This window comes from Loxodonta africana, chromosome 7, assembly GCF_030014295.1.
Source record: "Loxodonta africana isolate mLoxAfr1 chromosome 7, mLoxAfr1.hap2, whole genome shotgun sequence".
NCBI classification, from domain to species: domain Eukaryota; kingdom Metazoa; phylum Chordata; class Mammalia; order Proboscidea; family Elephantidae; genus Loxodonta; species Loxodonta africana.
The window spans coordinates 108635242-108661691 of record NC_087348.1 but is presented as its reverse complement, the minus strand read 5'-3'; the positions used below and the strand labels follow the sequence as shown (position 1 = coordinate 108661691).

The 26450-nt window shown below is 40.2% G+C and overlaps 1 protein-coding gene and 1 pseudogene across 1 annotated transcript; one reads left to right on the top strand and one right to left on the bottom strand.

The window, feature by feature from the left end:
- Positions 1 to 4892: 4892 nt before the first annotated feature.
- On the bottom strand, positions 4893 to 9139 carry LOC135231748 (upstream-binding factor 1-like protein 1; annotated as a pseudogene).
- Positions 9140 to 17694: 8555 nt separating this feature from the next.
- Positions 17695 to 25977, top strand: LOC135232196 (tripartite motif-containing protein 43-like). The gene is made up of 5 exons (XM_064289532.1): positions 17695 to 18093; positions 19840 to 20070; positions 20923 to 20945; positions 23913 to 24010; positions 25304 to 25977. Exons 1-5 carry the CDS (start codon positions 17695 to 17697, stop codon positions 25813 to 25815), a joined length of 1263 nt encoding a protein of 420 aa, XP_064145602.1. The 3' UTR covers positions 25816 to 25977.
- The last annotated feature ends 473 nt before the right edge of the window (positions 25978 to 26450 follow it).

Sequence of the window (26450 nt, the reverse complement as noted above, 5' to 3'; positions counted from 1 at the left end):
TAGAGTGAGTCATTCCTCATTAACATAACTGCCTCTAATCCTGCCTGATTAATATCATAGACGTAGGATGTACAACACATAGGAAAATCTCATCGGATGACAAAAGGATGGACAATCACACAATACTGGGAACCATGGCTTAGGCATATTGCACACATTTTGGGGGGGACACAATTCAATCCATAACAACTAGCAACCCCAGTGATCTCCTGATTCTCCAGCACCAGTGGATGGAGCCAGCCAGATGGGGGAGGGTTGATCTGAGGGAAGTCTGGATGGAGGGAAATGACAGATTAAAAATAACATGGGGAGGGGGGAGGCTATTTTCTCAAGACTGCTGTTTGGAAGAAACTTGCCTCTTTGTTCCAGGAACAAGCAATTGCTCCAGCAAGAGGGGAGGTTGCCCTTGCTCTGAGGCCAAGGCAGTAGAACTCATCTCTCTGTCCTCCTCTGGTGGCTCCCAGCCCAACACCACAGGCAGAGAGAGGTCTGCTGGATTTCCTGCTTTATTGGAGTCCTGGTGACACAGTGGTTAAGAGTTACATTGAGCTATGGTTGCTAAGTAAACGGTTGGCAGTTTGAATCCACCAGCTGCTCCCTGGAAACTCTGTGGAGCAGTTCTACTAAACTGACTCAATGGCAACGGGGTTTTTGGTTTTATAGTCCTTCCTGGTATCCATACCCCAGAATTTCCTGCCTAAATCAAGGGCTATACTGGCTTTCTCTCAGATCTGTTTTCCGCAGGCCAGACCATGCCAACAGCACTCCAGACCAAGGTCTAAATTCCAGCTCAGCCTTCCATGTCATTATAAAGGTACATAATATTTCTCAGAATGGAAGGATATTTATTGACAGTTTGTTAACAAGAGTTAGACATTTTCAACAACTGGACAAACCTACAGAAATGATTATATAATAACAATAAATATTAATGTATAATTATATACATGCTACTCACCATTACATAATAACAATAAATATTAATGTATAATTATATACATTAATATTTATTGTTGTTATATAATCATTTCTGTATATATACTAATTACAAAATTATTAATAAAATATATTGTATTCCAAAATGTTGATATTCTCTAGGAATGATAAGATTAAATTGATTTCATTTTTTTCTGTATTTTATAAAATGTTGGTGAGTAGCATGTGATACTTATGCATGCAGAATATAAAATGTAAATGTATTGGGTGTACCCTTTGTTTGAAGGAAAAGGGAATGGCTGATCCTCATACTGGCCACCTTGCTGAGGCAAGGATACACAGCTCAGAGCTCAGAAAAGCCTAAGTGACCAGAACTGGTAGAGCTGAGTTGTGGAGAGAGGGATGTATGAAGACAAAGGGTCACAGAAATCTGTTGAATGCTTTGTCTGTTAACAGATTCTTTCTTTCTTATTTTTGTTTTTTGAGCATCTTGTAACTTTTTCAGAAGGCCAGTAATCTTGGGTAAAACATGAGAGATTGAGATGGTGTTTTATGCCTGAAAGCAGGCTTGTTTTCCCTTACAGTAGGCCTTGTGTAGGTGGAATGGGAGGGGTATGACTTAATCTAGCCAGGAATGAGTTTGTTTATGGATTTGTTGATCCTCTAGTTACTTTCAAGGATCCCTGTTGGTGCAGTGGTTAAAGCACTCAGCTGATGACCGAAAGTTGGACAGTTCAAACCCTCGAGAAAGATGTGGCAGTCTGCTTCCATAACGATTTACAGCCTTGGAAACCCTATGGGCCAGTCCTATTATGTCCTATAGGGTCACTATGAGTCGGAATCTATAGGCAATAGGTTTGGGATAGTCACTTCAGGTGCACCAAATGTTTTATATTCTTCTAGGGTTGGATGGTTCTCCAGCCAGGTTTTGCTCAATGACTGCTCCCCACTTAAGTCTTCCTTCCATACTTTTTCTGGTCTCCCAACAGAAACTGCTTTTAAGTGTTGTTGTTGTTAGGTGCTTTTGAATTGTTGTGACTCATAGTGACTCCATTCACAACAGAATGAAACACTGCCCCATCCTGTGCCATCCTCCCAATTGTTGCTGTTTGAGCCCATTGTTGCACGGCTCAAGCATACTACTGTTGATTGAAACTGGTTTCCAATTTGGGGCTATTCTGAGGAGTGATGAAAAGATAACATTTTGCGTGACTTTTACTGAGTATGTGTAGACATTTCCACCAGGAATACACAGGCCTACCTCAGAGATACTGAGGTTTCAGTTCCAGACCATTGCCATGAAGTGAATATCACAATAGAGGCACACGAATTTTTGTTTCCCAGTGCATATAAAAGTTGTGCCTACCCTATACTATAGTCTATTAAGTATGCAATAGCATTATGTCTAAAAAAAAAGTACATACCTTAACTAAAAAATAGTTTATTGCTAACAAATGTTAACCATCATCTGAGCCTTCAGCGAGTCTTAATCTTCTTGCTGGTGGAGGGTCTTGCCTCTATGTTGACGGCTGCTGATTGATCCAAGTGGTGGCTGCTGAAGGTTTGGGTGTCTGTGGCAATTTCTTAAGGTACAACAACACGGAAGTTTGCTGCAGCGGTTGACTCCTCCTTTCACAAAAGATTTCTCTGTAGCATGAGATGCTGTTTAATAGCATTTTACCCACAGGAGAACTTCTTTCAAAATTGGAGCCAATCCTCTCGAACCTGTAGCTGCTTTATCAAATAAGTTTACGTAATATTCTAAATCCTTTGTTGCTCTTTCAACAGTGTTCACAGCATCTTCACCAGGAGCAGACTCCATCTCAAAAAGCCACTTTCTTTGCTCATCCATAAGAAACAACTCCTTGTCCGTTCAAACTTTGTCATGAGATTGCAGCAATCCAGGCGCATCTTCAGGCCCCGCTTCTGATTCTAACTGTCGTGCTATTTCCACAACTGCAGTTACCTTCTCCACTAAAACTCTGGACCCCTCCAAGTCATCCATGAGAGCTGGAATCAACTTCTTCCAAACTCCTGTTAATGTTGATATTTTGACCTCCCCCTAGAAATCACAAATGTTCATAATGGCATCTAGAATGGTGAATCATTTTCAGAATGTTTTCAAATTACTTTGCCCAGATTCATCAGAAGAATCACCATCTATGGCAGCTACAACCTTACAAAATGTGTTTCTTAATGAGACTTGAAAATTGAAATTACACCTTGATCCATGGACTGAAGAATGGATGTTGTATTAGCAGGCATGAAAACAGTATTAATCTCCCTGTACATCTCTATCAGAGCTCTTGGGTGACCAGGTATGTCTCATTGTGATCCGTATCTTTTGTTGTTGCTGTTAGGTGCCATAGAGTTGATTCCAACTCACAGCGACATGATACACAACTGAACAACACAGTGTCTGCACCATCCTCACAATCATTGATATGTTTGCACCCACTGTTGTAGCTGCTGTGCCAAGTGTCTCATTGAGGGTGCTTATCTTTAGACTTTTTCAAATTCTTATAAAATACAGAAAACTTGTTTATGGTTCTTTTATGATGGGGATCCACCCAATTTCTGACAACTTTATTAAGACAGTATTTTTCTTATTTTAAACATTATCAATGTCCACATTATTTATCTTATTTTCTTTTATATTAAAGGGTTTTCACCAGGTCAGGACTCCTTTCTTCAAAATATCCACTGGAGCAACTTAAGCCTCAGGCTGTGGGGGCCAAGGAGGCTTGATCCTACCCTACCATACCTCTCTGAGACTCACTGTCAAGAATTAGTCAATCTCAATTTATTTGTTGTTGTTGTTTGCTGTGCAATGGATTGCTTTTGTATGGCCTTTCTTGCCATGGTCCTGTAACTGCCACCTAGGTAATTGGGTTGGACTGTGTAAATAAGGTAACTGCGTCCACCAAGGGGATTGGTCAATTTTGATATCCGGCTAGGCTTAAAGTGAGCCATCCCAGAGGTGGAAGATAGATCTCAAAACAACCAAGAAAGAATAGCCAGGATTGAGCAAGTCCTTTGGAACTGGGATCCCTGTGCTGAGAACCTCCCAGACTCAGGAGACAGAGAGAGAGCTCTAACCCTGAAGGCGGCAAGATGGCAAGCAGCAGCAGGGAAATGTTAGCAGTAGAGGCAGCAGAACCAGGAGCCTGATAGGAGACTAGCAGGGGAAATTCATATATATATATATATATGTAATGCTAACGTTGAGATTCACTTCTACCTGTAGCAGCAGAAAACATGTGATTTCTGCCCAGGGTAAACACAGACGTTTCCTGGAAACTAGTGCCAAAAATTAAAGGGCACTGATTGTATGGAGACGCTCATTCAAATGAAACAGTTAAGTTCTTATTTTTAATGTTATTTTTTTAATTCAGAAATAAAAATACATTGACAGCTACCAGTTAAATATATAGACATAATCACTACTGCCCACATTACTCTGCCAACTGTAGTATTGGAAATGCCCAACTCCTTCCCGCAGGCAGTGGATGAGAGAGATCTCAGGAGTTTGACAATTTTCTTAAAGGCACCTATCCTACCTCCCATCAAATATTTCTCAACCCAATTCCAGTGCAGGAATTCAGAGATCAACAGGGAAGGTAGAGGGCACAGATTTATGAGTGTCCTCTTACCAACTCTAGCAGGCAGAAGATGAGAACAAAGTTTCACATTTCAGAAATACTGTCTAATCTAGAGAGTGCCCACTCCCTAGCCATCTCATTGTGTATTCCAAGAGCCCCAATGACATGGAATTTCTTGGGAGAGGGATGATATCGAGATGTATGGAGCCTAATACTGGCTAAGTCTTATAGTCATTTTCCCAAAAGGATACCCCCGACCCCCAACTTCAAGTTCCCTTTCTGCCAACTTTTCCTACTTTGTACTGAGGTGGAAGAAGGGAAAGGAAAGAAAAATAGGAGGGAAATATGAGAGATTCATTTTCATTAGGGTCTGGCTCAGTTGGAGTCTGAATCTTCTGAGGAAGATGAGCTGGAGTCGCTGTCTTCAGACCCCTCATCTCTATCCTCATCCTCACTGTTAGAGTCTGAGGAGTCACTGCCTTCCACCACTTGCCCATCTTCCTTCTTATTTTGTGCTGACCCCCATGGAGGATGATGACTGACTTGAATAGTTTCTGGTGAATCTGTGCCTGGAACCTGTAGCTCCCACTCCTCTCTAGGCCCTTCTTGCAAACACTTCACTAATGGGCACTGCAGAGACATCTCTCTGAGTTTGCTCATATTCTTGCCCATAGAATAGGTTGCATTTCTGCATGCTGCATATTCTTCAGGAGACAGGCTCCTGAGCCAGAGATCCAGGTCCACCTTGTACTGTTTCTGCAGCTCCTCAGTCAGGTTCTTATAATGGTCCTTCAGGCTCTGTGGGATGTGCTGCCAGCGTCTGCTAATCTCCACCCTGCATTCTCTCATGGGCACATATTGCAGCTCGCTACTTAACCACATATCCTGGTGGAACTTGTGGTATCCATTCATGGGGGGCTTCTCGGGCTCTCCATGGAATTTCATCTGCTTGGAAAAGTCACCATTCTCCAGAGAAGACCCCATTTTGTTCCTATTTCCCAGAGAACTCTTTTGGGTTTCAGTTCGGTGCCTCTTGGGGACAACAGATCTCTTGCTGCTCTGGATGAGATCAGGGTGGTCTTTCTTGAATTGAGCTAGTTTTTCTTCAAATTCCTGTCTCTCCTTCTGGAAATCATGAATATATTTTAGTTTCATCTTCTCTGGGAGCTCTTTATATTTCTTGGATAGAACCTTGGTCAGCTCCTGGTTGCTCAGCTCAGGGTGCATTTGGGAGTACTGGGAACACTTCTCCTTGAAGACGTGGAAATAAGTAGTCAAGGGCTTCTTGGGGAAGTCTGGATGTGTCTTGAATTTTTTGTTTTTGGAGAGTTTTTTAACACGTTCCTGAGCTTCCAGGACTAATTCTTTCAAAGTGCGAGATTTCCTCAAAGTATAAGAAATCTCTAACCATTTGTTTTTGCACATTTCTCCAGTAAAACCTCTAAAAGCTACCTTTTCCCAGGTCATACGTGACTGGGGGTTGTTTTGAACTTTCGCTTGTCATTGGGTGAGAGGTTATTCTCCATGCTTTCCAGTAACATCAGTATGTCCTCTTCAGACCAGTGGTCTTGAGCTTTAGGCAATGACATTTTTAGGTCTTTGAGCCACTTTTATGGCCCTAGCTGTCCAGAAACTTCAACAGGAGCTCAAAGTTTTTCACTCTCAAGATTCAGCAAATAAGGTATTTCTTGAGATCCTGTAGTGTTTGTGACACGACGGATCTAAAGAGAAGGAGAAGAAAAATTACTCTCTTCCTGGAATGAATCAGAAAAACATACAATACTTGAGATATATTCCTTCCGTGATTTAATAATATAAACAAAAACTCCATCAAACTCTGAGTTTAAATGACACTTACGTTTTCAGATGATACATTTGCACATATTCTCTTGCCCCAGCTTCTCTTCCGCCCATTCTCACCAGACCTAGATTAAATAGAAGTCAAGGAGAATGATCGGCCACTAACTCAAGAGGCTTGGGATGAGGGAAAGTTCCAGGGAAAAGGGTTAAAATAAAAAGAGAAATGACTAAAACAGAAATGACTTTCACTCCATAGTGCCTGAGAGTGGCCACTTTCTCCATGGAGTCAGGTAGCCCTCCGTCTTCTCACAAAAAATGCATACTTGTGGAATTTTTTACAAGAGTTCCATATCAAAACTTGAACATGAATTAAATGACTAATCTGTGGGTTTCTTTGCACACTTGCTTGAGAATGAATGCTTTCTGATGAACCATACTGATTTTTCTTTCAAACAGAAAGGATTCAATGAGAATTATATAACATTAAAAATATTTGGTTGTTACTCATCTTGAAGCCTCAAAGTTTTACAACCTTTAGAAAATCCCTTCAAAATACCTGACACTTACTGGAAAGTAAACAAACATCAGATCTGATTTTTCCTCATTTCAATCCATCCAACCAATTACCACAATAAAATTGACATAGTAGAAAAACAATTAAAAGGTTGTAAAGGTAGATGTTATCAGTCAGGAAAGTAGGAAACACACTCTAATACAGAGGGTTTCAGGGGATTTCATGAAGGGGCTCCTCACAATGTTGCATGAAAGGTGAAGGGAACCAATAAGGGGATGAAGCCTCCAAAATCTAGCAATAGTAGGAAGCTATGCCACCCTTAAACCTGAAGGTGGCAAAACAACTCCAGGTGAAATTGAGGGATTAGCCAGTGTGCTTTTAAATCCCGAGAAAAGGCTTTCAGGTCAGAGCTTGAGAATGAGTTTGTGAGGGTTTAATGAAAGGCAGAGAACTACTCAGAATCACTGAGATTGAAGAGAAAGCACTTGACACGAACTTATTTGAGGAAAAATCAGATAAAAGAATTAAAAAAAAAAATGAAAGAACCCAAAGAATTATGTGGGACTCTATCAAGAGGAGGAGCCTACGAGTGACTGGAGTGCCAGAACAGGGAGGATAACAAAATACAGAGAGAATTGTTGAAGATTTGTTGGCAGAAAACTTCCCTGATATTGTAAAAGATGATAAGATCCAAGAAGGTCATGAAACCGCACACAGGGTAGATGCCAAAAGAAAGTCACCAAGCCATACTATAATCAAACTTGCCAAAACCAAAAATAAAGAGAATTTTAAGAGCAGCTAGGGAAAAGTGAAAAATGATCTATGAAGGAAAGTCAATAAGACTAAACTCTGACTACTCAGCAGAAACCATGCAGGCAATAAGGAAATGGGATGTCATATATAAAGCCTTGAAGGAAAAAAATTGCCTGCTGAAAATTATATTTTCAGCAAAATTGTCTCTCATATAAAATACGAGGGCAAAATTAGTGCATTTCCAGATAAATAGAAGTTTAGGCAATTTGTAAAACCAAATCAAAATTATAAGAAATACTAAAGGGGGTCCTAGTGTTAGAAAATCAATAACATCAGATAACAACTCAAGACTGGAACACAGGTCAGAACAACCAGATATCAACCCAGATAGGGAAGTCACAAAAAGAAATCAAAGCTAAACACTGAAAATAGAGAAACAGAGACGTTAAAATATAAATGCTGACAACATTAAAACAAAAAAGAGGGACTAAATAATGGACTCATAGAACTTTCATATGGAGAAGAAGTCAAGGTGGTATCAAGAAATAAAAGATTGGTTTAAACTTAGAAAAATAGTGGCAAATATTAAGGTAACCACAAAGCAAACTAACTGTCGTACACATCAAGATAAAAAACAAGAAAAACATAAGGACTTAGCAAATACAAATCATCAACAATGAAAAAAGATGAAAGAAAATACATAAAGAAATATGACTCAGCACAGAAAATTAAGTGGGACAAAGAAACTGTCAACAACACATACAAAAAAAAAAAAATACATCAAAATGACAGCACTAAACTCATACCTATCCATAATTACGCTGAATGTTAATGAACTAAATGCAGCAATAAAGAGATACAGGGTGGCAGAAGGGATTAAAAAACAAGAGCTGTCTATAGGCTGCCTACAAGAGTCACATGTTAGACTCAAAGACACAAACTAAAACTCAAAGGATGGAAAAAATATATCAAGCAAACAACAATCAAAAAAGAGTAGGAGCGGCAACATGAATCTCTGACAAAATAGACTTTAAAGCAAAATCTACCACAAGGGAAAAGGGAGGACACTATATAATGATAAAAGTATCAGTACACCAGGAGGACATAACCATAATAAATATTTATGCACCCAATGACAGGACTCCAAAATATGTAAAACAAACTGTAACAGGATTGAAAAGAGAAATAGACAGCTCCACAATAGTAGTAGGAAACTTCAACACACCACTTTCTCTGAATGACAGAACATCCAGAAAGCTCAATAAAGGAACAAATCTAAATGCTACAATCAACCAACTTGATCTCACAGATGTACACAGAACACTCCACCCAACAGCAGCCAAGTACATTTTCTTTTCCAACACACATGGAACATTCTTCAGAATAGACCAAATATTAGGCCACAAAGCAAACCTTAAAAGAATCCAAAACATTGAACTATTACAACGCCTCTTTTCTGACCATAAAGCCATAGAAGTAGAAATCAATAATAGAAAAAGCAAGGGGAAAAAATCGAATACATGGAAACTGAACAACACTGTGCTCAAAAACTACTCTGTTGTAGAAGAAATTAAGGATGGAATAAAAAAATCACAGAATCAAAAGAGAATGGATTAGCCCAAGACAGTAACCATTCCCAAAGCCAACTCCTCAGACAGGGATTGGACTGGACTATGGGATAGAAAATGATACTGGTGAAGAGTGAGCTTCTTTGATCAAGTAGACACATAAGGCTATGTGGGTAGCTCCTGTCTGGAGGGGAGATGAGAGGGCAGAGGGGGTCAGAAGCTGGCCCAATTGACGGGAAAATAGAGAGTGAAGTGTGTTGTCTCACGAGGGGGAGAGTAACTAGAAGTACATAGCAAGGTGTATATAAATTTTTGTATGAGAACCTGACTTGATTTGTAAACTTTTACTTAATGCACAATAAAAAATTAAAAAAAAAAAAAGAGAGAGACTGGAAACATATCCTACCAGAACTTTTGGGACACAGCAAAAACAGTGTTCAAAGGTCAATTTATAATAATAAACGCACACATCCAAAAAGAAGAAAGGGCCAAAATCAAAACAATAACCCTACAACTCGAACAAATAGAAAGCAGGTAGCAAAAGAAGCCCAAGGGCACCAGAAGAAAGGAAATAATAAAAATTCAAGCAAAAATAAATGAAAGAGAGTAGAAAAACAATTGAAAGACTTAACAAGACCAAAAGCTGGTTCCTAGAAAAGATCAACAAAATCAATAAATCATTGGCCAAACTGACGAAAAAAAGTCAGAGAACTGAAACTTATAAACTGCAGGGAAAACAAAGATATTCTAAGAAAAAGAAATATAACCACAGTATAGCCCCTGTCTCATCTATAATTTTCAATTTACGTAGGGAAAATAATTGGTATAATAATAATTATGCACATTTGTCTTCTGTCATTCTCCTATAATATAGAAAATGTCCTTCTTGAAACTTATCATAAAAAATGCATTAGAAATATGTACATGCAAAACATATTCGCAATACCAAACTTTCCCTTTTGAAATTTTGTTAATTCAGACAGAATGCAACAAAAAATTCAATGTCTGAATAGAAAAGTGTTAATAAGAATTAAACTAAGCTTTGTAAAACTGAATCAGATTTCAATCAGAACTTTTATATATGAACATATATGAAGGAGCCCCGGTGGTGAAAAGGGTTAAGCACCCAGCTGTAACAGAAAGGTTGGTGGTTCCAATCCACCCAGACGCTCCTCAGGAGAAAGACCAGGAAATTTGCCAAGTAAACCCAATGGGACACTTCTACACTCTTATGCTGAGTTACTATGAATCAGAATCAATTCAACAGCTCCCAACAACAAGCTTTTAAAATATGTTATTATTGACACTGGGCATTAAAACAAACCAAAAATTAGAGACTAAACTCTCCATGCCCTTTCTATTAGCAAGCACCCTTGCACACTGTGAAAGATGAAAGTATCATGAAACAGTGAAAATCAGCACCAAACAATAAACTGTGCTTTTTAAAATGAATTTTGATAAAAAATTGGGTCCTCACTTTTCCATTAAATGAATACAGACAGCCTTCTCATTTCTAATATCCCTGCATGGTCAGCAGTAAAATTTTGTGCCCAAGAATTTCCTGGCTTCTTAAAGTCAGTAAACAGAATTTTTTAAGGAGACATTTACCAGGATTAAAACCTTTTTTCTTCTCCAAAACCAATCATTGTATTACATATTTATAGTAGAATATTCCTCTTACATATACAAGCATGCACTACTTTTAGAGTCGTACATTTATGAACTTCGTATAAAGTAAGATAATTCTGTTCATTTTTTAGGAACCATAAAATTCTGTTCATTTTTTTAGGAACCATACCAAGTACAAAATTACAAGATATCTGGCAACTACTTTCTGAGTCCTTATAATCCATATGAACAATCCAAAAAAAAAAAAAAATCCAAGGCATACATAAAAATAAGACAAAATTTAACCACCCTATTAATTCCAATATATAGCAATATTGACATAATAGATTAATTCATATACGACCGGAGTAGAACTGCCCCAAAGAGTTTCCAAGGAGCGCCTGGTGGTTTGGAACTGCCGACCTTTTCGTTAGCGGCTACAGCTCTTAACCACTATGCCACCAGGGTTTCAAATTCCTACACAGGTTCAGAAAAGGACTAATTTTTATAAACAAATGATATCATTTCGTAGAAAAATATCCCAATTCCTGATTGATAAACCAAAATTATTTTTAGTTTGTTTTGGTTTCAGAAAGTAGCAAGAAGTCTTCTTCTGTAAGTTGTGTACTCTCGTAACTCACCTAAGGAATATGAGAAGCGTTTCGCCAATGCTTGCCCTCGAAGTAGTGTTACCGGAGTCAGTTCGGGAATCCAGATCCTCCCAGTGTTTTCAGAAGACTCCGCAGGCAGGAGAGTTCCACAGGCACTCTTGTCTCTTCTGGAGAAGAGTGAGCTTGTTTCCTTGGATGCCTTTTATTGAACCCTGAAGACCACACCTGATTTTTCCCTTTGATTATATTTCATGTGGCTTCCGATTAGAGTTAATAGAATGATTAGGTTTCTTCAAAAAAATGATTGATTTAACACCGTGGTAATCTCCACAAAGCGACTCAACAAACATAATCTCATCAAGAAATAATCGTAACTCTAGACAAACGGGCGCTGAAGACCGGACCGCCCCAAGATCTCCCTCTCAGTCAAATCAATCAGTAAGCTTGCCCCACCCTGGGGTGTTCCTGGGGACCCCAGACCCGACTTACTTTACCCATAAAAACTCCTTGGGCTATTGTTCTGGGAGATACCTTGGCAACCGGGGTCCTGATGTACTCCTTTACTTGGCCAACTAAATAAAGCTGCTTCTTTTGCTCTCATCTGCTCTGTGTGCCTTCCTAGCCTGGCTGAGCAAACCTGGAAGTCTGGTTACACAGTGGTCTTGGCCTTAGGCAATGACATTTTTAAGTCTTTGGGCTACATTTATGGCCCTAGCTGTCCAGAAACCTCAACAGGAGCTCAAACTTCTTCCCTCTCAAGATTCAGGGAGTGAATTATTTCTTGAGGTCCTACAGTGTGTGTGATACTATGATTCTGAAGAGAAAGAAAAGAAAAATTACTCTCTTCCTGGAATGAATGAGAAAAACATCTTACTTGCAATATATTCCTTGTGTGATTTAGTTTAACCTTAACAGTATAAATAAAAACTTGCCCAACCTCTTAATTGAAATTTACATTTAGTTTTCAGATGCTACATCCGCACTTATCCTCTTGTCCCAGCCGGCCTTCTGCCCAATCTCACCAGACCTACCTTAAAATCATTAACTAATGACATTTTCTTTTCTAAGTTTTTTTTTTTTTTAATTAACTTTTATTGAGCTTCAGGTGAACGTTTACAAATCAAGTCAGTCTTTCACATATAAGTTTATATACATCTTACTCCTTACTCCCACTTGCTCTCCCCCTAATGAGTCAGCCCTTCCAGTCTCTCCTTTTGTGACAATTTTGCCCACTTCCAACTCTCTCTATCTTCCCATCCCCCTCCAGACAGGAGATGCCAACACAGTCTCAAGTGTCCACCTGATATAATTAGCTCACTCTTCTTCAGCATCTCTCTCCTACCCACTGTCCAGTCCCTTTCATGTCTGATGAGTTGTCTTCGGGAATGGTTCCTGTCCTGTGCCAACAGAAGGTTTGGGGACCATGCCCGCCGGGATTCCTCTAGTCACAGTCAGACCATTAAGTACGGTATTTTTATGAGAATTTGGGGTCTGCATCCCACTGATCTCCCAGTCCCTCAGGGGTTCTCTATTGTGCTCCCTGTCTTTTCTAAGTTTTTATAAGTTAAAAAATAAAAGTCTTGCTTCAATACTAATTTACAGCGAAAGTCAGCCTTGTAGGTTCATTTTCACAAGAACAATTTTGATGAGTTGATGTTTGCAGAGATTAGTTTATGAAGATTAGCAAAGGTGTTACTTAACCCCATCTTCTCATTGACATAGGCTAATCATTCCTATTTGAAGACCTGTGAAATGCAATCACTGGGAAGAAATGGGTGTGGTCCAATAAAAGGGACCCAGCGAACCAGGCTCACTCCCTCTTCTCCAGAAGAGGCTTCTGGAGAGACTGCCTTTGCAACTCTCCTGCCTGCGGAGTCTTCTGAAAGCTACTGTAACCACACCGTGGGGACTTGATCCCTGAACTAACTTTCATAACGCTACTTGTACAGCAAGCATTGGGGAAACCCTTCACATATTTCTTAGGTGAGTACACAATTTACAGAAGAGGAATTCCTGCTACTTTCCCCAAACCATAAACAAACAAAAAATCATAATTTTATTTGATTCAGTGGCAAACTGAGGTGGTTTCTTGGAAATTATATTGTTTGCCTACTTAGGAAACTGACATCATCTTTTCTTTATATTTTGGGGGTTAATTTGATGATTAATGTTATTTTTATTAATTTAAGTGATTCTTGGTTCTTACGTGTTATAAGGAATCAGAATGTAGCTGCCAGATATCTTGTAATTTTGTACTTGGTGTCCAACCCAGGTGTAGATGCCAAAAATGGGTTTGGTTATTTTTTTTATGTCGTGCCTAAGTGTATTACTCTACAAGTGGTATATAAATGTACACATAAGAGACAGATTGTTCTATAAAATATAAGTAATACATTGTATGATTTAGGGAAAATATTGTTTTTGACTGTGGTAAATGTTGTCTGTTCAGAAATAACAATACTTTGACTTAAATTTTAAAGAAGCCAAGAAATGATCGGGCCTCTAGAAAAGTAACACTGATGACCATGCCGAAATAACAGAAATGAGAGTGTCATCTGCACTCAGAGAGTACAGAAGTGAGAACTATTTAGCCAAGTCAATTTTTTAAAATAGTTTTTATTGTTCTTTAAGTGAACGTTTACAATCAAGTCAGCCTCTCACATGTAAACTTACCTTACTACATATTCCTATTTACTCTCCCTCTAACGAGTTAGCCCGCTCCCTCCTTCCAGTCTCTCCTTTCATGACCATTTTGCCAGTTTCTAACCCCCTCTACTCTCCCATCTCCCCTCCAGACCGTGTCTCAAGTGTCCAACTGAACCAAGTAGTTCACTCCTCATCAGCATCTCTCTCCAACCCATTGTCCAGCCCAATCCATGTCTGATGAGTTGGCTTTGGGAATGGTTCCTGTCCTGGGCGAACAGAAGGTTTGGGGACCCTGACCACTGGGGTCCTTCTAGTCTCAGTCAGACCGTTAAGTCTGGTCTTTTTATGAGAATTTGGGGTCTGCATCCCATGGTTCTCCTGCTCCCTCAGGGGTTCTCTGTTGTGTTCCCTGTCAGGGCAGTCATCGGTTGTGGCCCAGCACCATCTAGTTCATCTGGTCTCAGGATGATGTAGCCTCTAGTTCATGTAGCCCTTTCTGTCTCTTGGGCTCATAATTACCTTGTGAGCTAGCAAAGTCAATTTTTATAAGCATTATTTGTTTTCTGGTGCTGATCATTCTTGCATGAGAATTATATTTTTTTCACAATGTAAAGAGGTACTTTATAATAGTGTGAATGAATTTGGAAGATATTGCTATTCTCCTCTCTTTATTTCTTGTTTGTTTGAATGTTGCGGTTAGATGCCTTGGAGTGGGTTCTGAGTCATAGTGACCCTACGCACAACAGAATGAAACATTGCTTGGTGATGCACCATCCTCACAATTGCGTTTTGAGCCCGTTTTTGCAGCCACTGTGCCAATCCATCTCATGAGGATCTTCCTCTTTTTAGCTGGCCCTCTAATTGACTAAGCATGATGTCCTTCTCTAGGGACTAGTCCCTCCTGATAACATGTACAAAGTCTCGTCATCCTTGCATCTAAGGAGCATTCTGGCTGTACTTCTTCCAAGACATATTTGTTCTTTGGGCAATCCCTGGTATATTGAATATTCATTGCCAAAACCATCATTCAAAGGCATCAATTCTTTGTTCTTCCTTACTCATTGTCTAGCTTTCGCATGCATATGATGCAACTGAAAAAAGCATGGCTTGGACCAGGCTGACTTTAGTACTCAAAGTGACATCTTTGCTTTTAAACTTGTTTGAACACCGTGGTATAAATTATAAAGATAGGGCAAATTCAGCAGCAAGTTTATTCACATAAGAAGATTCTGGATGAAGTCTGATGCAATTTTATTATTAAATTAATCCTTGTTAATCCTTATGTATCTAGAAGTTGTTTTAACCAAAAACCGAACACATTGCCATCGAGTCGATTCCTACTCATAGCAACCCTATAGGACAAGGACAGAGCAGAGTTGCCCCATAGGGCTTCCAAGACTGTCACATCTTGATTCTGCGGTAGTTTCAAACCACCAATCTTTTGATTAGCAACCAAGCACTTAAAACACTGTGCCATGAGGGCTCCTAGAAGCTCTTTAGAGTAGTGTATTTTGTTTAAGATAAAAGAAAATAGATAAAATAGAAAATTTGGTTTTGTGGGTACATCTTGTATGTAAGTGTTTCTCATACATTTTTATCCATGGCTGTTCAGAGAGGCATTTTCTGGATCATGGGTGAGGGATAGAAGACAAGTACAGACTGATGGCATTCTGTACATTTCTGCATCTTAAATCAATGACTTATTTTTCTTAATCTTTATTACCTCCCTTATAAAGATATTGTTATATTAACCTTTTATGAGGTGGCAGCATTCCACGGTCTGACCTTCTCATCTAACTACACGAGAGGGGAGAATCACCATCAGCCCAAAGCTGATGCCTGTGAGGTGGTGGTCAGAAATATCTCCTCTTTTAAATTGTTTTGCCAATTCTGACACCAGCCATCCCTCCCATGGGACTCTCTACTTTTCTGCTGTGTTCAGTAATTCATTGCAATCGCCACACAGAACTCATAGACCTTACTTACAATTATGGAGTTTATTAGGGATGTAATAGGTTATAATTCAGGATCAGGAACGACTCAGGATATAGTTCTTAAGTCACAAAAGCTTCTTGGCTGTCCTGCAGGCAGGCCTCTCTCTCTTGGCCCCTCCACGCAGCCTCTGCCCTGCTCAGGCAAGTGTCACAAAGTTCTTTAGCTCCTCAAGTAAGTGCCCAAAGGCACCCCACTCCACCAGAAGCCTCGGCCTGAAGGTCCTCAGCTCTCTTGCTCCATGGTTCACAAGCTTAGCTTCTTTGACAAGGGCCTGGTGGCAACCCAGTCCCTTGAGAAGCCTCCTGCCTCAAGGCTCTCATTTCTCTTGCACTGTGGGTGGCACACCCACTGTACCAAACCAACTGTAGCTGTGTTGCTTCACAGGCTGTGAATCCCACTGCACCATCTTGTATCGGTCTCCTGGTTCTGCTGATTTTTTCTCTGTTACAGCTCTCTCTCTCTCTGTCTGTCTCCTGGTCTAGGAGGTTAACAGCACGAGGACCCTGGATCCACGGGACGTGCTCCACCTCCCAGCTCTTTTTTCTTGGTGGTAGTGAGGTCCCCGCCTTCTGCCTCTGGGATGGCTCATTTTAAGCCCAGTAGGAAGACAAGGGAAATCCTGGTGGTATAGAAGTTAAGAGTTACGTCTGCTAACCAAAAGTTTGGCAGTTGGAATCTCCCAGGCACTCCTTGGAAACTCTATCGGGCAGTTCTACTTTTTCCTGTAGAGTTGCTATGAGTCATAGTCAACTCTACGGCAACAGGTTTGGTTTTTTTGGTTAGGAAGACAAAACTGATCAGTTGCTCACTAAGCTTTCAAACACCTCATTTTTTTTTTGGTAAAATACTGTCTTTGTTTTTGGTAAAAAGTGGGGTCGAAGTACATGCCATCTGATAACATCTTCACGTGAGGCATAGTGGTTAAGAGCTACGTCTGCTAGCCAAAACTTCAGCGGTTCAAATCCACCAGGCACTCCTTAGAAACCCTATAGGGCAGTTCTACTCTGTCCTTTAGGATCGCTATGAGTTGAAATCAACTCAATGGCAACGGGTTTTTTTTTTTTTTTTCTCACATTCTCCATATTTACAATGAACATCAAACATCTTTCTATATTATTAATATTCTTCTCTATGTTGCTTTTAAAATTTTTTATTATGTTTTAGGTGAAAGCTTACGTAGCACATTAAGTTTCCATTGAACAATTTTTATACAAATTGTTCCAAGACATTGGTTACGATATTCACAATGTGTCAGCATTCTCATTATTTCCATTCTGTTTGTTCTGTTTACATTGATCTAACTTTCCTGCCCATCCTTTCATCTTTGCTTTTGGGTAAATATTGACCTTTTGCTCACATATAGTGGATTGTTTAAGGGATTACATTAATTAAGAGTTACATTGTTTATTTTATAAGTCAATCTATTATGGGGCTAAAAGAAGGCCTCCAAGAGTGGCTTCATTTCCAAGTTCCAAGGGTACCTTAGGGCAGTAGTTTGGGAGTTTCTCTAGTCTCTATTGGTCTAGTAAGTCTTGCGTTTTTTAGGAATTTGAATTTCACACGAGTGTATTTTTAGGTCACAATCAGGGTAAAATTTTACTTAGGGCTTTGTCTGTCCAGGGCAGAATAATAAACTTTTCTGATTTTCTTCCTTCAGGAAAATGGATCCAGCCTTCCAGAAAGAACTCACCTGCTTCATCTGCTTGAACTACCTTACAGACCCTGTCACCATAGGCTGTGGGCACAACTTCTGTAGGCCCTGTCTCTGCCTTTCCTGGGAAAAAGCTGAAACGCCTGCCTGTTGCCCACTGTGCAGGCAAACAACAGAGCAGACAGCATTCAAAACCAATATTCTTGTGAAGAATCTGGTGTCCCTTGCCAGACAAGCCAGGCTCTGGCAATTCCTGAGCTCTGAGGAACAGATGTGTGGGACTCACAAAGAGACAAAGAAGATGTTCTGTGAAGAGGGCAAGAACCTGCTCTGTTTGCTCTGCTCTAACTCTCAGGAGCACGAAGCTCACAGACACTGTTCCATAGAATGCGCTGTTGAGGAATACCGGGTGAGTGATACATCTGAAAGCACTTTGAAAGCTGCAGGATAGTAGAGCTGAGAGAGTACAAGGAAGTTGAGCACCATGATGATGAGTAATCCACTCATCGCTGAGATTCTAGTATGTGCTAGCTTGTGTCCTAGGCAGGAAGGAGAACAGTGTGAATAAAATACATAAACATATCTGCCTTCACAGTTTGTATTCCAGCAAGGAGATGAGATATGATTAAGTTAAGGATTATTCTTTTGAATATGCAATATAATGCTCAAGGTGCTGTGAAGTCCTCATTTTCAGATAGCAAAAACATATGAGCAAAGAGGTTCTCCTATTGGAAGCATGTTTAGTAATACAGGTCAAATAACCAAAAACCAAGCCTGTTGCTGCTGAGTAGATTCCGACTTATAGCATAGTGGTTAAGAGTTCAGCTGCTAAGCAAAAGGTTGGCAGTTTAAATCCACCAGATGCTCCTTGAAAACGGTATGGAGCAACTTTACTCTGTCCTACAGGGTCACTACGAGTCGGATTGACTAGATGGCAATGGGTTTGCGTTTTTTTTTTTTTTTTTTTTTTTTTTAATATGGTATCCTAGGAGGCCTGGTGGATTTCAACTGCCAAACTTTTGCTTAGCAGCCGAACTCTTAACCACTATGCCACCAGAGTTTCAAGCATGCTGGAAAATAGCAGGGCCTAACATCAGTAACGGAGCCGTGGTAACTTAAAGATTAACCTCCAGACTGCTAAGGAAAAGGTAGGTGGTTCAAGCACTCCAGTGGCTCCACAGGAGACAAGACCTGGCAATCTGCTCGGCTAAGATTACAGCCTAGGAAACCCTATGGGCAGTCCGACCCTGTCTTGTAGGGCGCCTATGAGTTGAAATCAACTCAATAACAACAGTATCAATACATCCGAATTCTGGAACAAGTTGTTTATCTGAAAATTAGCAATGTTACATAAAATCCTCATTCCTCAGTTTCTTTAGGCAAAAGATTACACTAAATTTTGTGTTTCTACTGCCTGAAATTTCCCAGAACTGGTAATTATGGAAGGTTAACAAGGGAATATTATCATCCTTCCACTCTCCCTAAAGTACATCGATCTAGTGTCTCTTGACTATATCCATTTATTCTGGTATGAAATGCCTAGGATTTGTTTCTCTGGTACTCATATTCATGATTCCTTTGTAGGAGAAGCTCCTAAAGCAAATGAGATCTTTATGGGAAAATATTCAAAACATTGGAGAAATCTGAATGAGGAGAGCCTAATTATCAAGCTGTGGGTAGTAAGTATGAGGCTGTTTTCTTTGGAACCAGCTTGTGACAGACTTGCTGGAGATTTGTCCATGAAGAATTTGAGCTGAAATCATGGTGGGCCGTGAGCTTCTGTGAGTGGTGTATCAAAAGGAAAGATAACCTGCCTTTTCAGTGTAAGGCTGTATGACACTTGTTCAGATTTGTAAACCCCGGTATATCAGCAACTCAGAAAATAAGCATGTGTTACTTCTCCAGACATTTCAGGAGCTTTTGAAGTGATTGAAGGTGTTTTGAAGGGAGCACGGGTTTGACTTTTGAATGGAAAACAAATGAAGGAATGAAACTGAAGGGTCATTCTGTGGTTCCTGACAAGTAGGAAGAAGTGGATTTAGGTCGAGTGTAGTTGATTGGTAGAGGATGTGAGTCGGAGAGAAACAGATGAGGTTTAAGGGGAAGGGGTTAACTTGCATTGCATATATGATCTAAGAAATCCGTGTCTTTGCAGTATTATGTGTTTCTACTGTCAGAGATTATCAGGTCTGAGTATCAGAAATTGCATCCGAATCTCCTTGAGGAAGAAAAACAACATTTAGAGGGACTGAAAAATGAAGGCAAGAAGATATTTCAGCAACTGAAGAAAAGTGAAGCCACAATGGTTCAAAAGGGGAGGCACCTGAGAGAAATGTATGAGGAGCTGAGGAATATGTGCCATAAATCAGATGTGGAGTTGCTCCAGGTAAGAACCGAGGACGCGCCTGGAAATCATTTGTATTAGCTAAAGTTCACATCCTGGACCTCCATTAGATATTTGGTACCAAAGGCACAAACTTTTTTCCTTTGGTGGTCATTTCCTAACTGAGAATAATAGACATAAACTGTGACTCCTATCTCAGCCATGAACAACAAAGCTTTATGTAAATATGAGAGTAGATTTCCCAGGGAATACTGTATTTTTTGACAAATGAATGCCTTCTACTTTTGTTTGCCAACCATGTCCTGCCCTCCCCCCATCCCAGATATTTTCATAAATGTGCAAAGTTAATTTTTTTTACAGCAACATGGCAAACCAACATAGAAGGCACAAATTATTTGCGGAAAATACAGTACTCCCTTCTAAAAGTCTTCTTCTCTACCTTGCTTCTCTAAAATCAAGAAAGAAACGTCTTACCCATGAGCATTCCACTTTTGTCTCCAGGCAGGCAATATGGAGAAATTTGGGAAGAGATAACTTTTACTTCCTCCTTCTGTTTTAAAGTCCCTGATTTGAGTTGCCTCTGTTCTGGGGCACACTACCCTTCGGAGACAAGCCATGGGAAAGACCACATTGCAGACAGCTGACGGTTGCATGGCTACCATCTATACTCACATCCTTCTCTTTATTCATTCACCCTCAGGTTTCTGAATTCATCGAGAATTCAGGTTCTATTCACATGTTGTAGTGGGATCCTACTTAAAAAAAAAAAAATGAATTTACCAGAAAAGTGTGGTGCTGGTTGGTTGGTACTTTTCCGAATATGCCCAAACCTAAAGATTGAATGGGCAGACTCACCAATTCGTTGGAATTCTAAACTTTTTCCTCTCTTCACAGGATTTGGGAGACATATTGACCAGGTAAGTTTGGCCTTCCCTGCAAAGTGGAGCGCCATGCGGCCTGTGAAAGAGACCACAGTGTTTCTAACAAAGTGCGAACGTAACTTATGGAGATACTAGATATTTTCTGTGTATGCATGCTGTGTATGTTTTGCTGAATATGTTTTCCTGTTCCCTCTATCACAAATTTTGTTGTTGTTAGGTGCTGTCAAGTCAGTTCCGACTCACAGCGACCCTATGCACATCAAAACAAAACACTGCCCGGTCCTGTGCCATCCTCACAATTGTTGCTACGCTTGAGGTCATTGTCAAAGCCACTGTGTCACTCCATCTCATTGAGGGTTTTCCTCTTTTTCACTGAACCTCTACTTTACCAAGTATGATGTCCTTGTCCAGGGACTGGTTCCTGCAGATAACATGTCCAAAGTATGTGAGGCGTAGTCTCACCATCTTTGCTTCTGAGCAGCATTCTGGTTGTACTTTTTCCAAGACAGATTTGCTCATTCTTTTGGCAGTTCATTCGATATTCTTCGTGAGCACCACAATTCAAAAGATGTAAATTCTTCTTTGGTCTTCCCTATTCATCCTCCAGCTTTCACATGCATATGAGGTGATTAAAAACACCATGGCTTGGGTCAGGCTCACCTTAGTTCTCAAGGTGACAGCTTTGTTTTTTTGCCCAGCCCAGTGCATCCTTTGATTTCTTGACTGCTGCTTCCATGGGTGTTGATTGTGGATGCAAGTCAAATGAAATCCTTGACAAATTCAATCTTTTTTCCGTTTGTCGTGATGTTGCTTATTGGCCCAGTTGTGAGGATTTTTGCTTTCTTTATGCTGAGGTTTTTATGTTGAGGTATATTATAATCCATACTGAAGGCTGTGGGCTTTGATCTTCATCAGTAAATGCTTCAAGTTCTCTGCACTTTCAGCCAGCAAGGTTGTGTCAGCTGCAGAATGCATGGTGTTAATGAGTCTTCCAGTTGTGAGGATTTTTGTTTTCTTTATGTTAAGATGCAATCCATACTGAAGGCTGTGGTCTTTGGTCTTCATTAGTAAGTGCTTCAAGTCCTCTTCACTTTCAGCAAGCAAGGTTGTGTCATCTGCATAACACAGATTGTTAGTGAGTCTTCCTCCAATGCTGTTGCCCCATTCTTGTTCATATAGTCCAGCTTCTCGGATTATTTGCTCAGCATACAGATCCAATAGGTATGGTGAAAAGATAAAATCTTTATGCACACTTTTCCTGATTTTAAACTATGCAGTATCCCCTTGTTCTGTTCAAATGACTGTCTCTTGATCTATGTACAGGTTCCTCATGAGCACAATTAAGTGTTTCAGAATTCCCATTCTTTGCAGTGCTGTCCATAATTTGTTGTGACCCACACAGTCGAATGCCTTAGTATAGTGAATGAAAACACAGGTAAACATCTTTCTGGTATTCTCTGCTTTCAGCCAGGATCCATTTGACATCTGCTATAATATCCCTGGTTCCACATCTTCTTCTGAACCTGGACAGACTTTCTGGCAGGCCCCTGTCAATGTACTGCTACAGCTGCTTTTGAATGATCTTCAGCAAAATTTTACTTGCACGTGATATTAAGGATATTGTTGGATAAGTTCTGCATTCACTTGGATCACCTTTCTTGGTAGTAGGCATAAATATGGATCTCTTCCACTCAGGTAGACAGGAAGCTGTCTTCCAGATTTCTTGGCATAAGAGTGAGCAATTCTAGTGCTGCTTCCGATTGTTGAAACATCTCAATTGATATTCCATCAATTCCTGTGGCCTTGTTTTTCACTAATGCCTTCAGCGCAGCCTAGAACTCTTCCTTCAATACCATGAGTTCCTAATCATATTCTACCTCCTGAAATGGCTGAAGATCAACCAGTTCTTGGTACAATGACTCTGTGTATTCCTTCCATCTTCTTTTGATGCTTCCTGCGTTGCTTAGTATTTTCCCCATAGAATCCTTCAGTACTGCAACTCAAGGCTTGAATTTTTTTCTTCAGTTCTTTCAGCTTATGAAATGCTGAGAGTGTTCTTCCCTTTTTGTTTTCTATCTGCTGGCCTTTGCACATGTCATCATAATACTTTACTTTGTCTTCTACCCTTTGAAATCTTCTGTTCTTCTTTTTTACTTCATCATTTTTTCCTTTTGCTTTAGCTACTCAACATTCAAGAGCAAGTTTCAGAGTCTCTTCTGACACCCATTTAGGTGTTTACTTTCTCTCCTGTCTTTTAATGACCTCTTGCTTTCTTCACGTATGATGTCCTTGATGTCATTCCACAACTCACAAATTAGCGTTGTTTCTTTCTTGTGAATCAGGGAGGTATGTTTTGCAGGGCTCAGTGCATAAGTGTCTAGAAGACAGCTATCTTTGAGTTTAGGTTTCAAACACGTAAACTTAGTGAAGTGAATGGCCTCGTTTGTGCCAGGTGGTAGGTGAGAGAGGCATGTACCTCTGAGGGGCAGGAGAAGGAAGCAGGCAGAGAAGAAAGAATGATTCCCTAAGAGTTGCATAATTCCATCCCAGGATACTGGAGATATACCACAATATTGGTAACGGGTTCTGATGAAACATTTTCAGTTAATGCTGACTTCTTTTTTTTTTTAATAATTTTTATTGTGCTTTAAGTGAAAGTTTACAAATCAAGTTACTCTGTCACATATAAGCTTGTATACACCTTACTCCATACTCCCACTTACTCTCTCCCTAATGAGTCACCCCCTCCCTCCTTTCAGTCTCTCCTTTCATGACAATTTTGCCAGTTTCTAACCCTCTCTACCCTCCTACCTCCCCTCCAGACCAGAGATGCCAACACAGTCTCAAGTGTCCCCCTGATACAAGTAGCTCACTCTTCGTCAACATCTCTCTCCAACCCATTGTCCAGTCCCTTCCATGTCTGATGAGTTGGTTGCCGTCTTTTTTACATACTGTGATGGCCCCTCTGGCACCTGAAAGATTAACTGATTCTCCGACTTGCAGGAGTGAGTCCGTGCAGCTGGACATGCCCCAGCCTGTGAACCCAGCGCTCAGTGCTAGGCCCATCACTGGCCTGATAGACAGGTTCCGCCAGTTCCGAGGTGAGTGTCAGCCCAGTGGTGGGACCGCATACAATGTCTTCCAATAATGGTTTTCTATGGGCAATCATTCCCTCTTTATTGATTCTTGATTTTGGGAGGAGAGCAGCCTGTGAATAGTCATATTTGACCTATGATAATATGAAAAACATCTACATAAATGGTGGGAAAAGAGATATGTTATTCTGGCCAGTATTAAATAGTTAATGAGAAAAAGAAAATGATCTGAAAATGGCTCCTTGAGACCTAGAACCATTCCCAGATACAATGTCAGTCATTCAGTGAGTCATACAGAAGGACATATTATTTCAGAACATTTCAATTTCAAATTAAGTGCAGTTGCTTATGGTGGTAGGGTCCCTGGTATTTTATTTTTAAATATTTTTCATTTAAAGTCTCATAGTAATTGAATTTGTAATAATGTGCATTTTAATTAATACGTTCTGAGAAATACATAAATAAACATAAAAAAGTGATATACAGAAAAGCAGAATTTATGAGCAACAATAAAACAAGTGGGTGGTTGAGGCAGTACGCAGAGCTCCATGGTCGACCTAATCAAGCGGGGTTAGCCTGGCAGGCAGAGAATGACTAAGCCTGAGATGGAACCAGGTTTAAAAGCCAGGACATTCTGAGTAGGAGACCCCTTCTAAGAAGATATAAGTCAAGCCCCAAAACTGAAGACATTACCGCCAAGTGGATTTCAACTCACAGCTATCCTATAGGACAGAGTAGAACGGCCTCATAGGGTTTCCAAGGCTTTCAATCTTTATGGAAGCAGACTGCCACATCTTTCTCCCTAGGAGCAGCTGGTGGTTTCCCACCACTGACCTTTAAGTTAGCAGCTGAGTGCTTTAACCACTGCCCCACCAGGTCCTCTTCTAAGAAGGCATACCTGGATTTTATTCTTGAATTTAAGCCTACTTGCTTATCTTATACTTGGCAATGTGATCACCATTTATTCAGGTTGGGATTTTTTGCCCTGAGAAGAGACAATGGAGATAAGTCATGTTGCTGTGGACTTGGTATCAGTGCAGGTTTCTGATTTTTAATGTGCTGTGAAAAGCAATGAACCAGAAGTTTACATGACTTCCCTCCTCTACATTCCCTGGGATTTGAGGAGTTTTTTTCCAGTGTATTTAGGTATCCGTTTCTTCTGCACATCCGCTGATAGCCCTCAATCTGATATTTTCTATCCATAACTTCCCTTGTAGTGGTGGCCTGTCTTTCCAGTGATACTCTAGACCCAGTGACCCCCTCATCCCATAGAAATTGAAAAACTGATTTGAACTGAAATATTCTCTTTTTCCACAGTGGAAATTTCCTTCCGTTATGAAATAAGCAGTCAGAATATCATGGTGTTTGATGACGTGAGAAGTCTGAGGCTAAGACGTGACCTTCAAGAGGTGCCTTTTCCTTCTAGAAGATCTCAGTACTTTGCTGCATGGGGGGACCAGGCCTTCACCTCTGGAAAACACTACTGGGAGATAGATGTGGACGACTCTTGGGACTGGGCTGTAGGAGTCTGTAAGGATACCTGGTTAAGGAAGAATGGCTCACTGGTTGAATCTGAGAACGTATTTCTTCTTTTATGTGTGAAGGATGTTAATCGTTACAATCTCTTGACCACTTCCCCAGTGTTTCCTCAGTATATAGAGAAACCTCTGGGGCGAGTTGGTGTGTATATAGATTTTGACAGTAGAAGTATGAGTTTTGTTAATGTTGCCAAAAGTTCCCTCATATGGAGATACCCAGCCTGCTCCTTCAATTACCCTCTCAGGCCTTTCTTTTGTACTGGCCACACATGATAGTGGTGAATTCAGGAACCTGGAAACTCCATATCTGAGGGAGTCCTTCTCAGTTGAAGCTGATCAATAATATTTTATTGTCTTTTATTTTGTTCTTCTTTAAAGTAACATTTTGTTGTTATTAACTATGAAAAAAAGTTGGAAATGAAAACTTTCGCTAGTTCAATTTTTTTTAGTTAAAATCATCTCTTTTGGCAGATTACATTGCATATATACTGTGATTATTCAAGTGTTTTATGAGCTTGCTAGAGTTAGAAGCATATATAACAAAAACTTTGAAAGCTGGAACTTGAGGGGACTGCCTTGTATTTTGATCTTTGTTAAGTGGAAAATTGTTAAAAACTTCTTGGGGGTGGTGTCTGACCTCCTCCAGCCCCACAAGAGGATAGGGGAACCAAGATCAACAGCGCAAAGTTGATTCCCAGGAGGCAGAGGCCAGACAAGTCTCTTCTCTCTACCATCTTTACTAATTCTGAAACCAACCACCCCTCACACAGCACTCTCTACTTCTCTGCTGGATGCAATAATTCTTTGCAATGGCCACACAGAACTCAGGCTATACTCAGGATTATAGGGTTTCTTATAAGGGAAGTAACAATTACAATTCAGGCCTGGAACATTCAAGATAAGAGTCT

Excerpts from the sequence above, each read along its gene's own strand:
- LOC135232196 (XM_064289532.1), top strand. The coding sequence starts at position 17,695 with ATGGATCCAGCCTTCCAGAAAGAACTCACCTGCTTCATCTGCTTGAAC. Across the intron at positions 18,094-19,839 it reads GCGCTGTTGAGGAATACCGG|TATTATGTGTTTCTACTGTC; the intron begins GTGAGTGATACA and ends GTGTCTTTGCAG. Across the intron at positions 24,011-25,303 it reads CAGGTTCCGCCAGTTCCGAG|TATTCTCTTTTTCCACAGTG; the intron begins GTGAGTGTCAGC and ends TTTGAACTGAAA.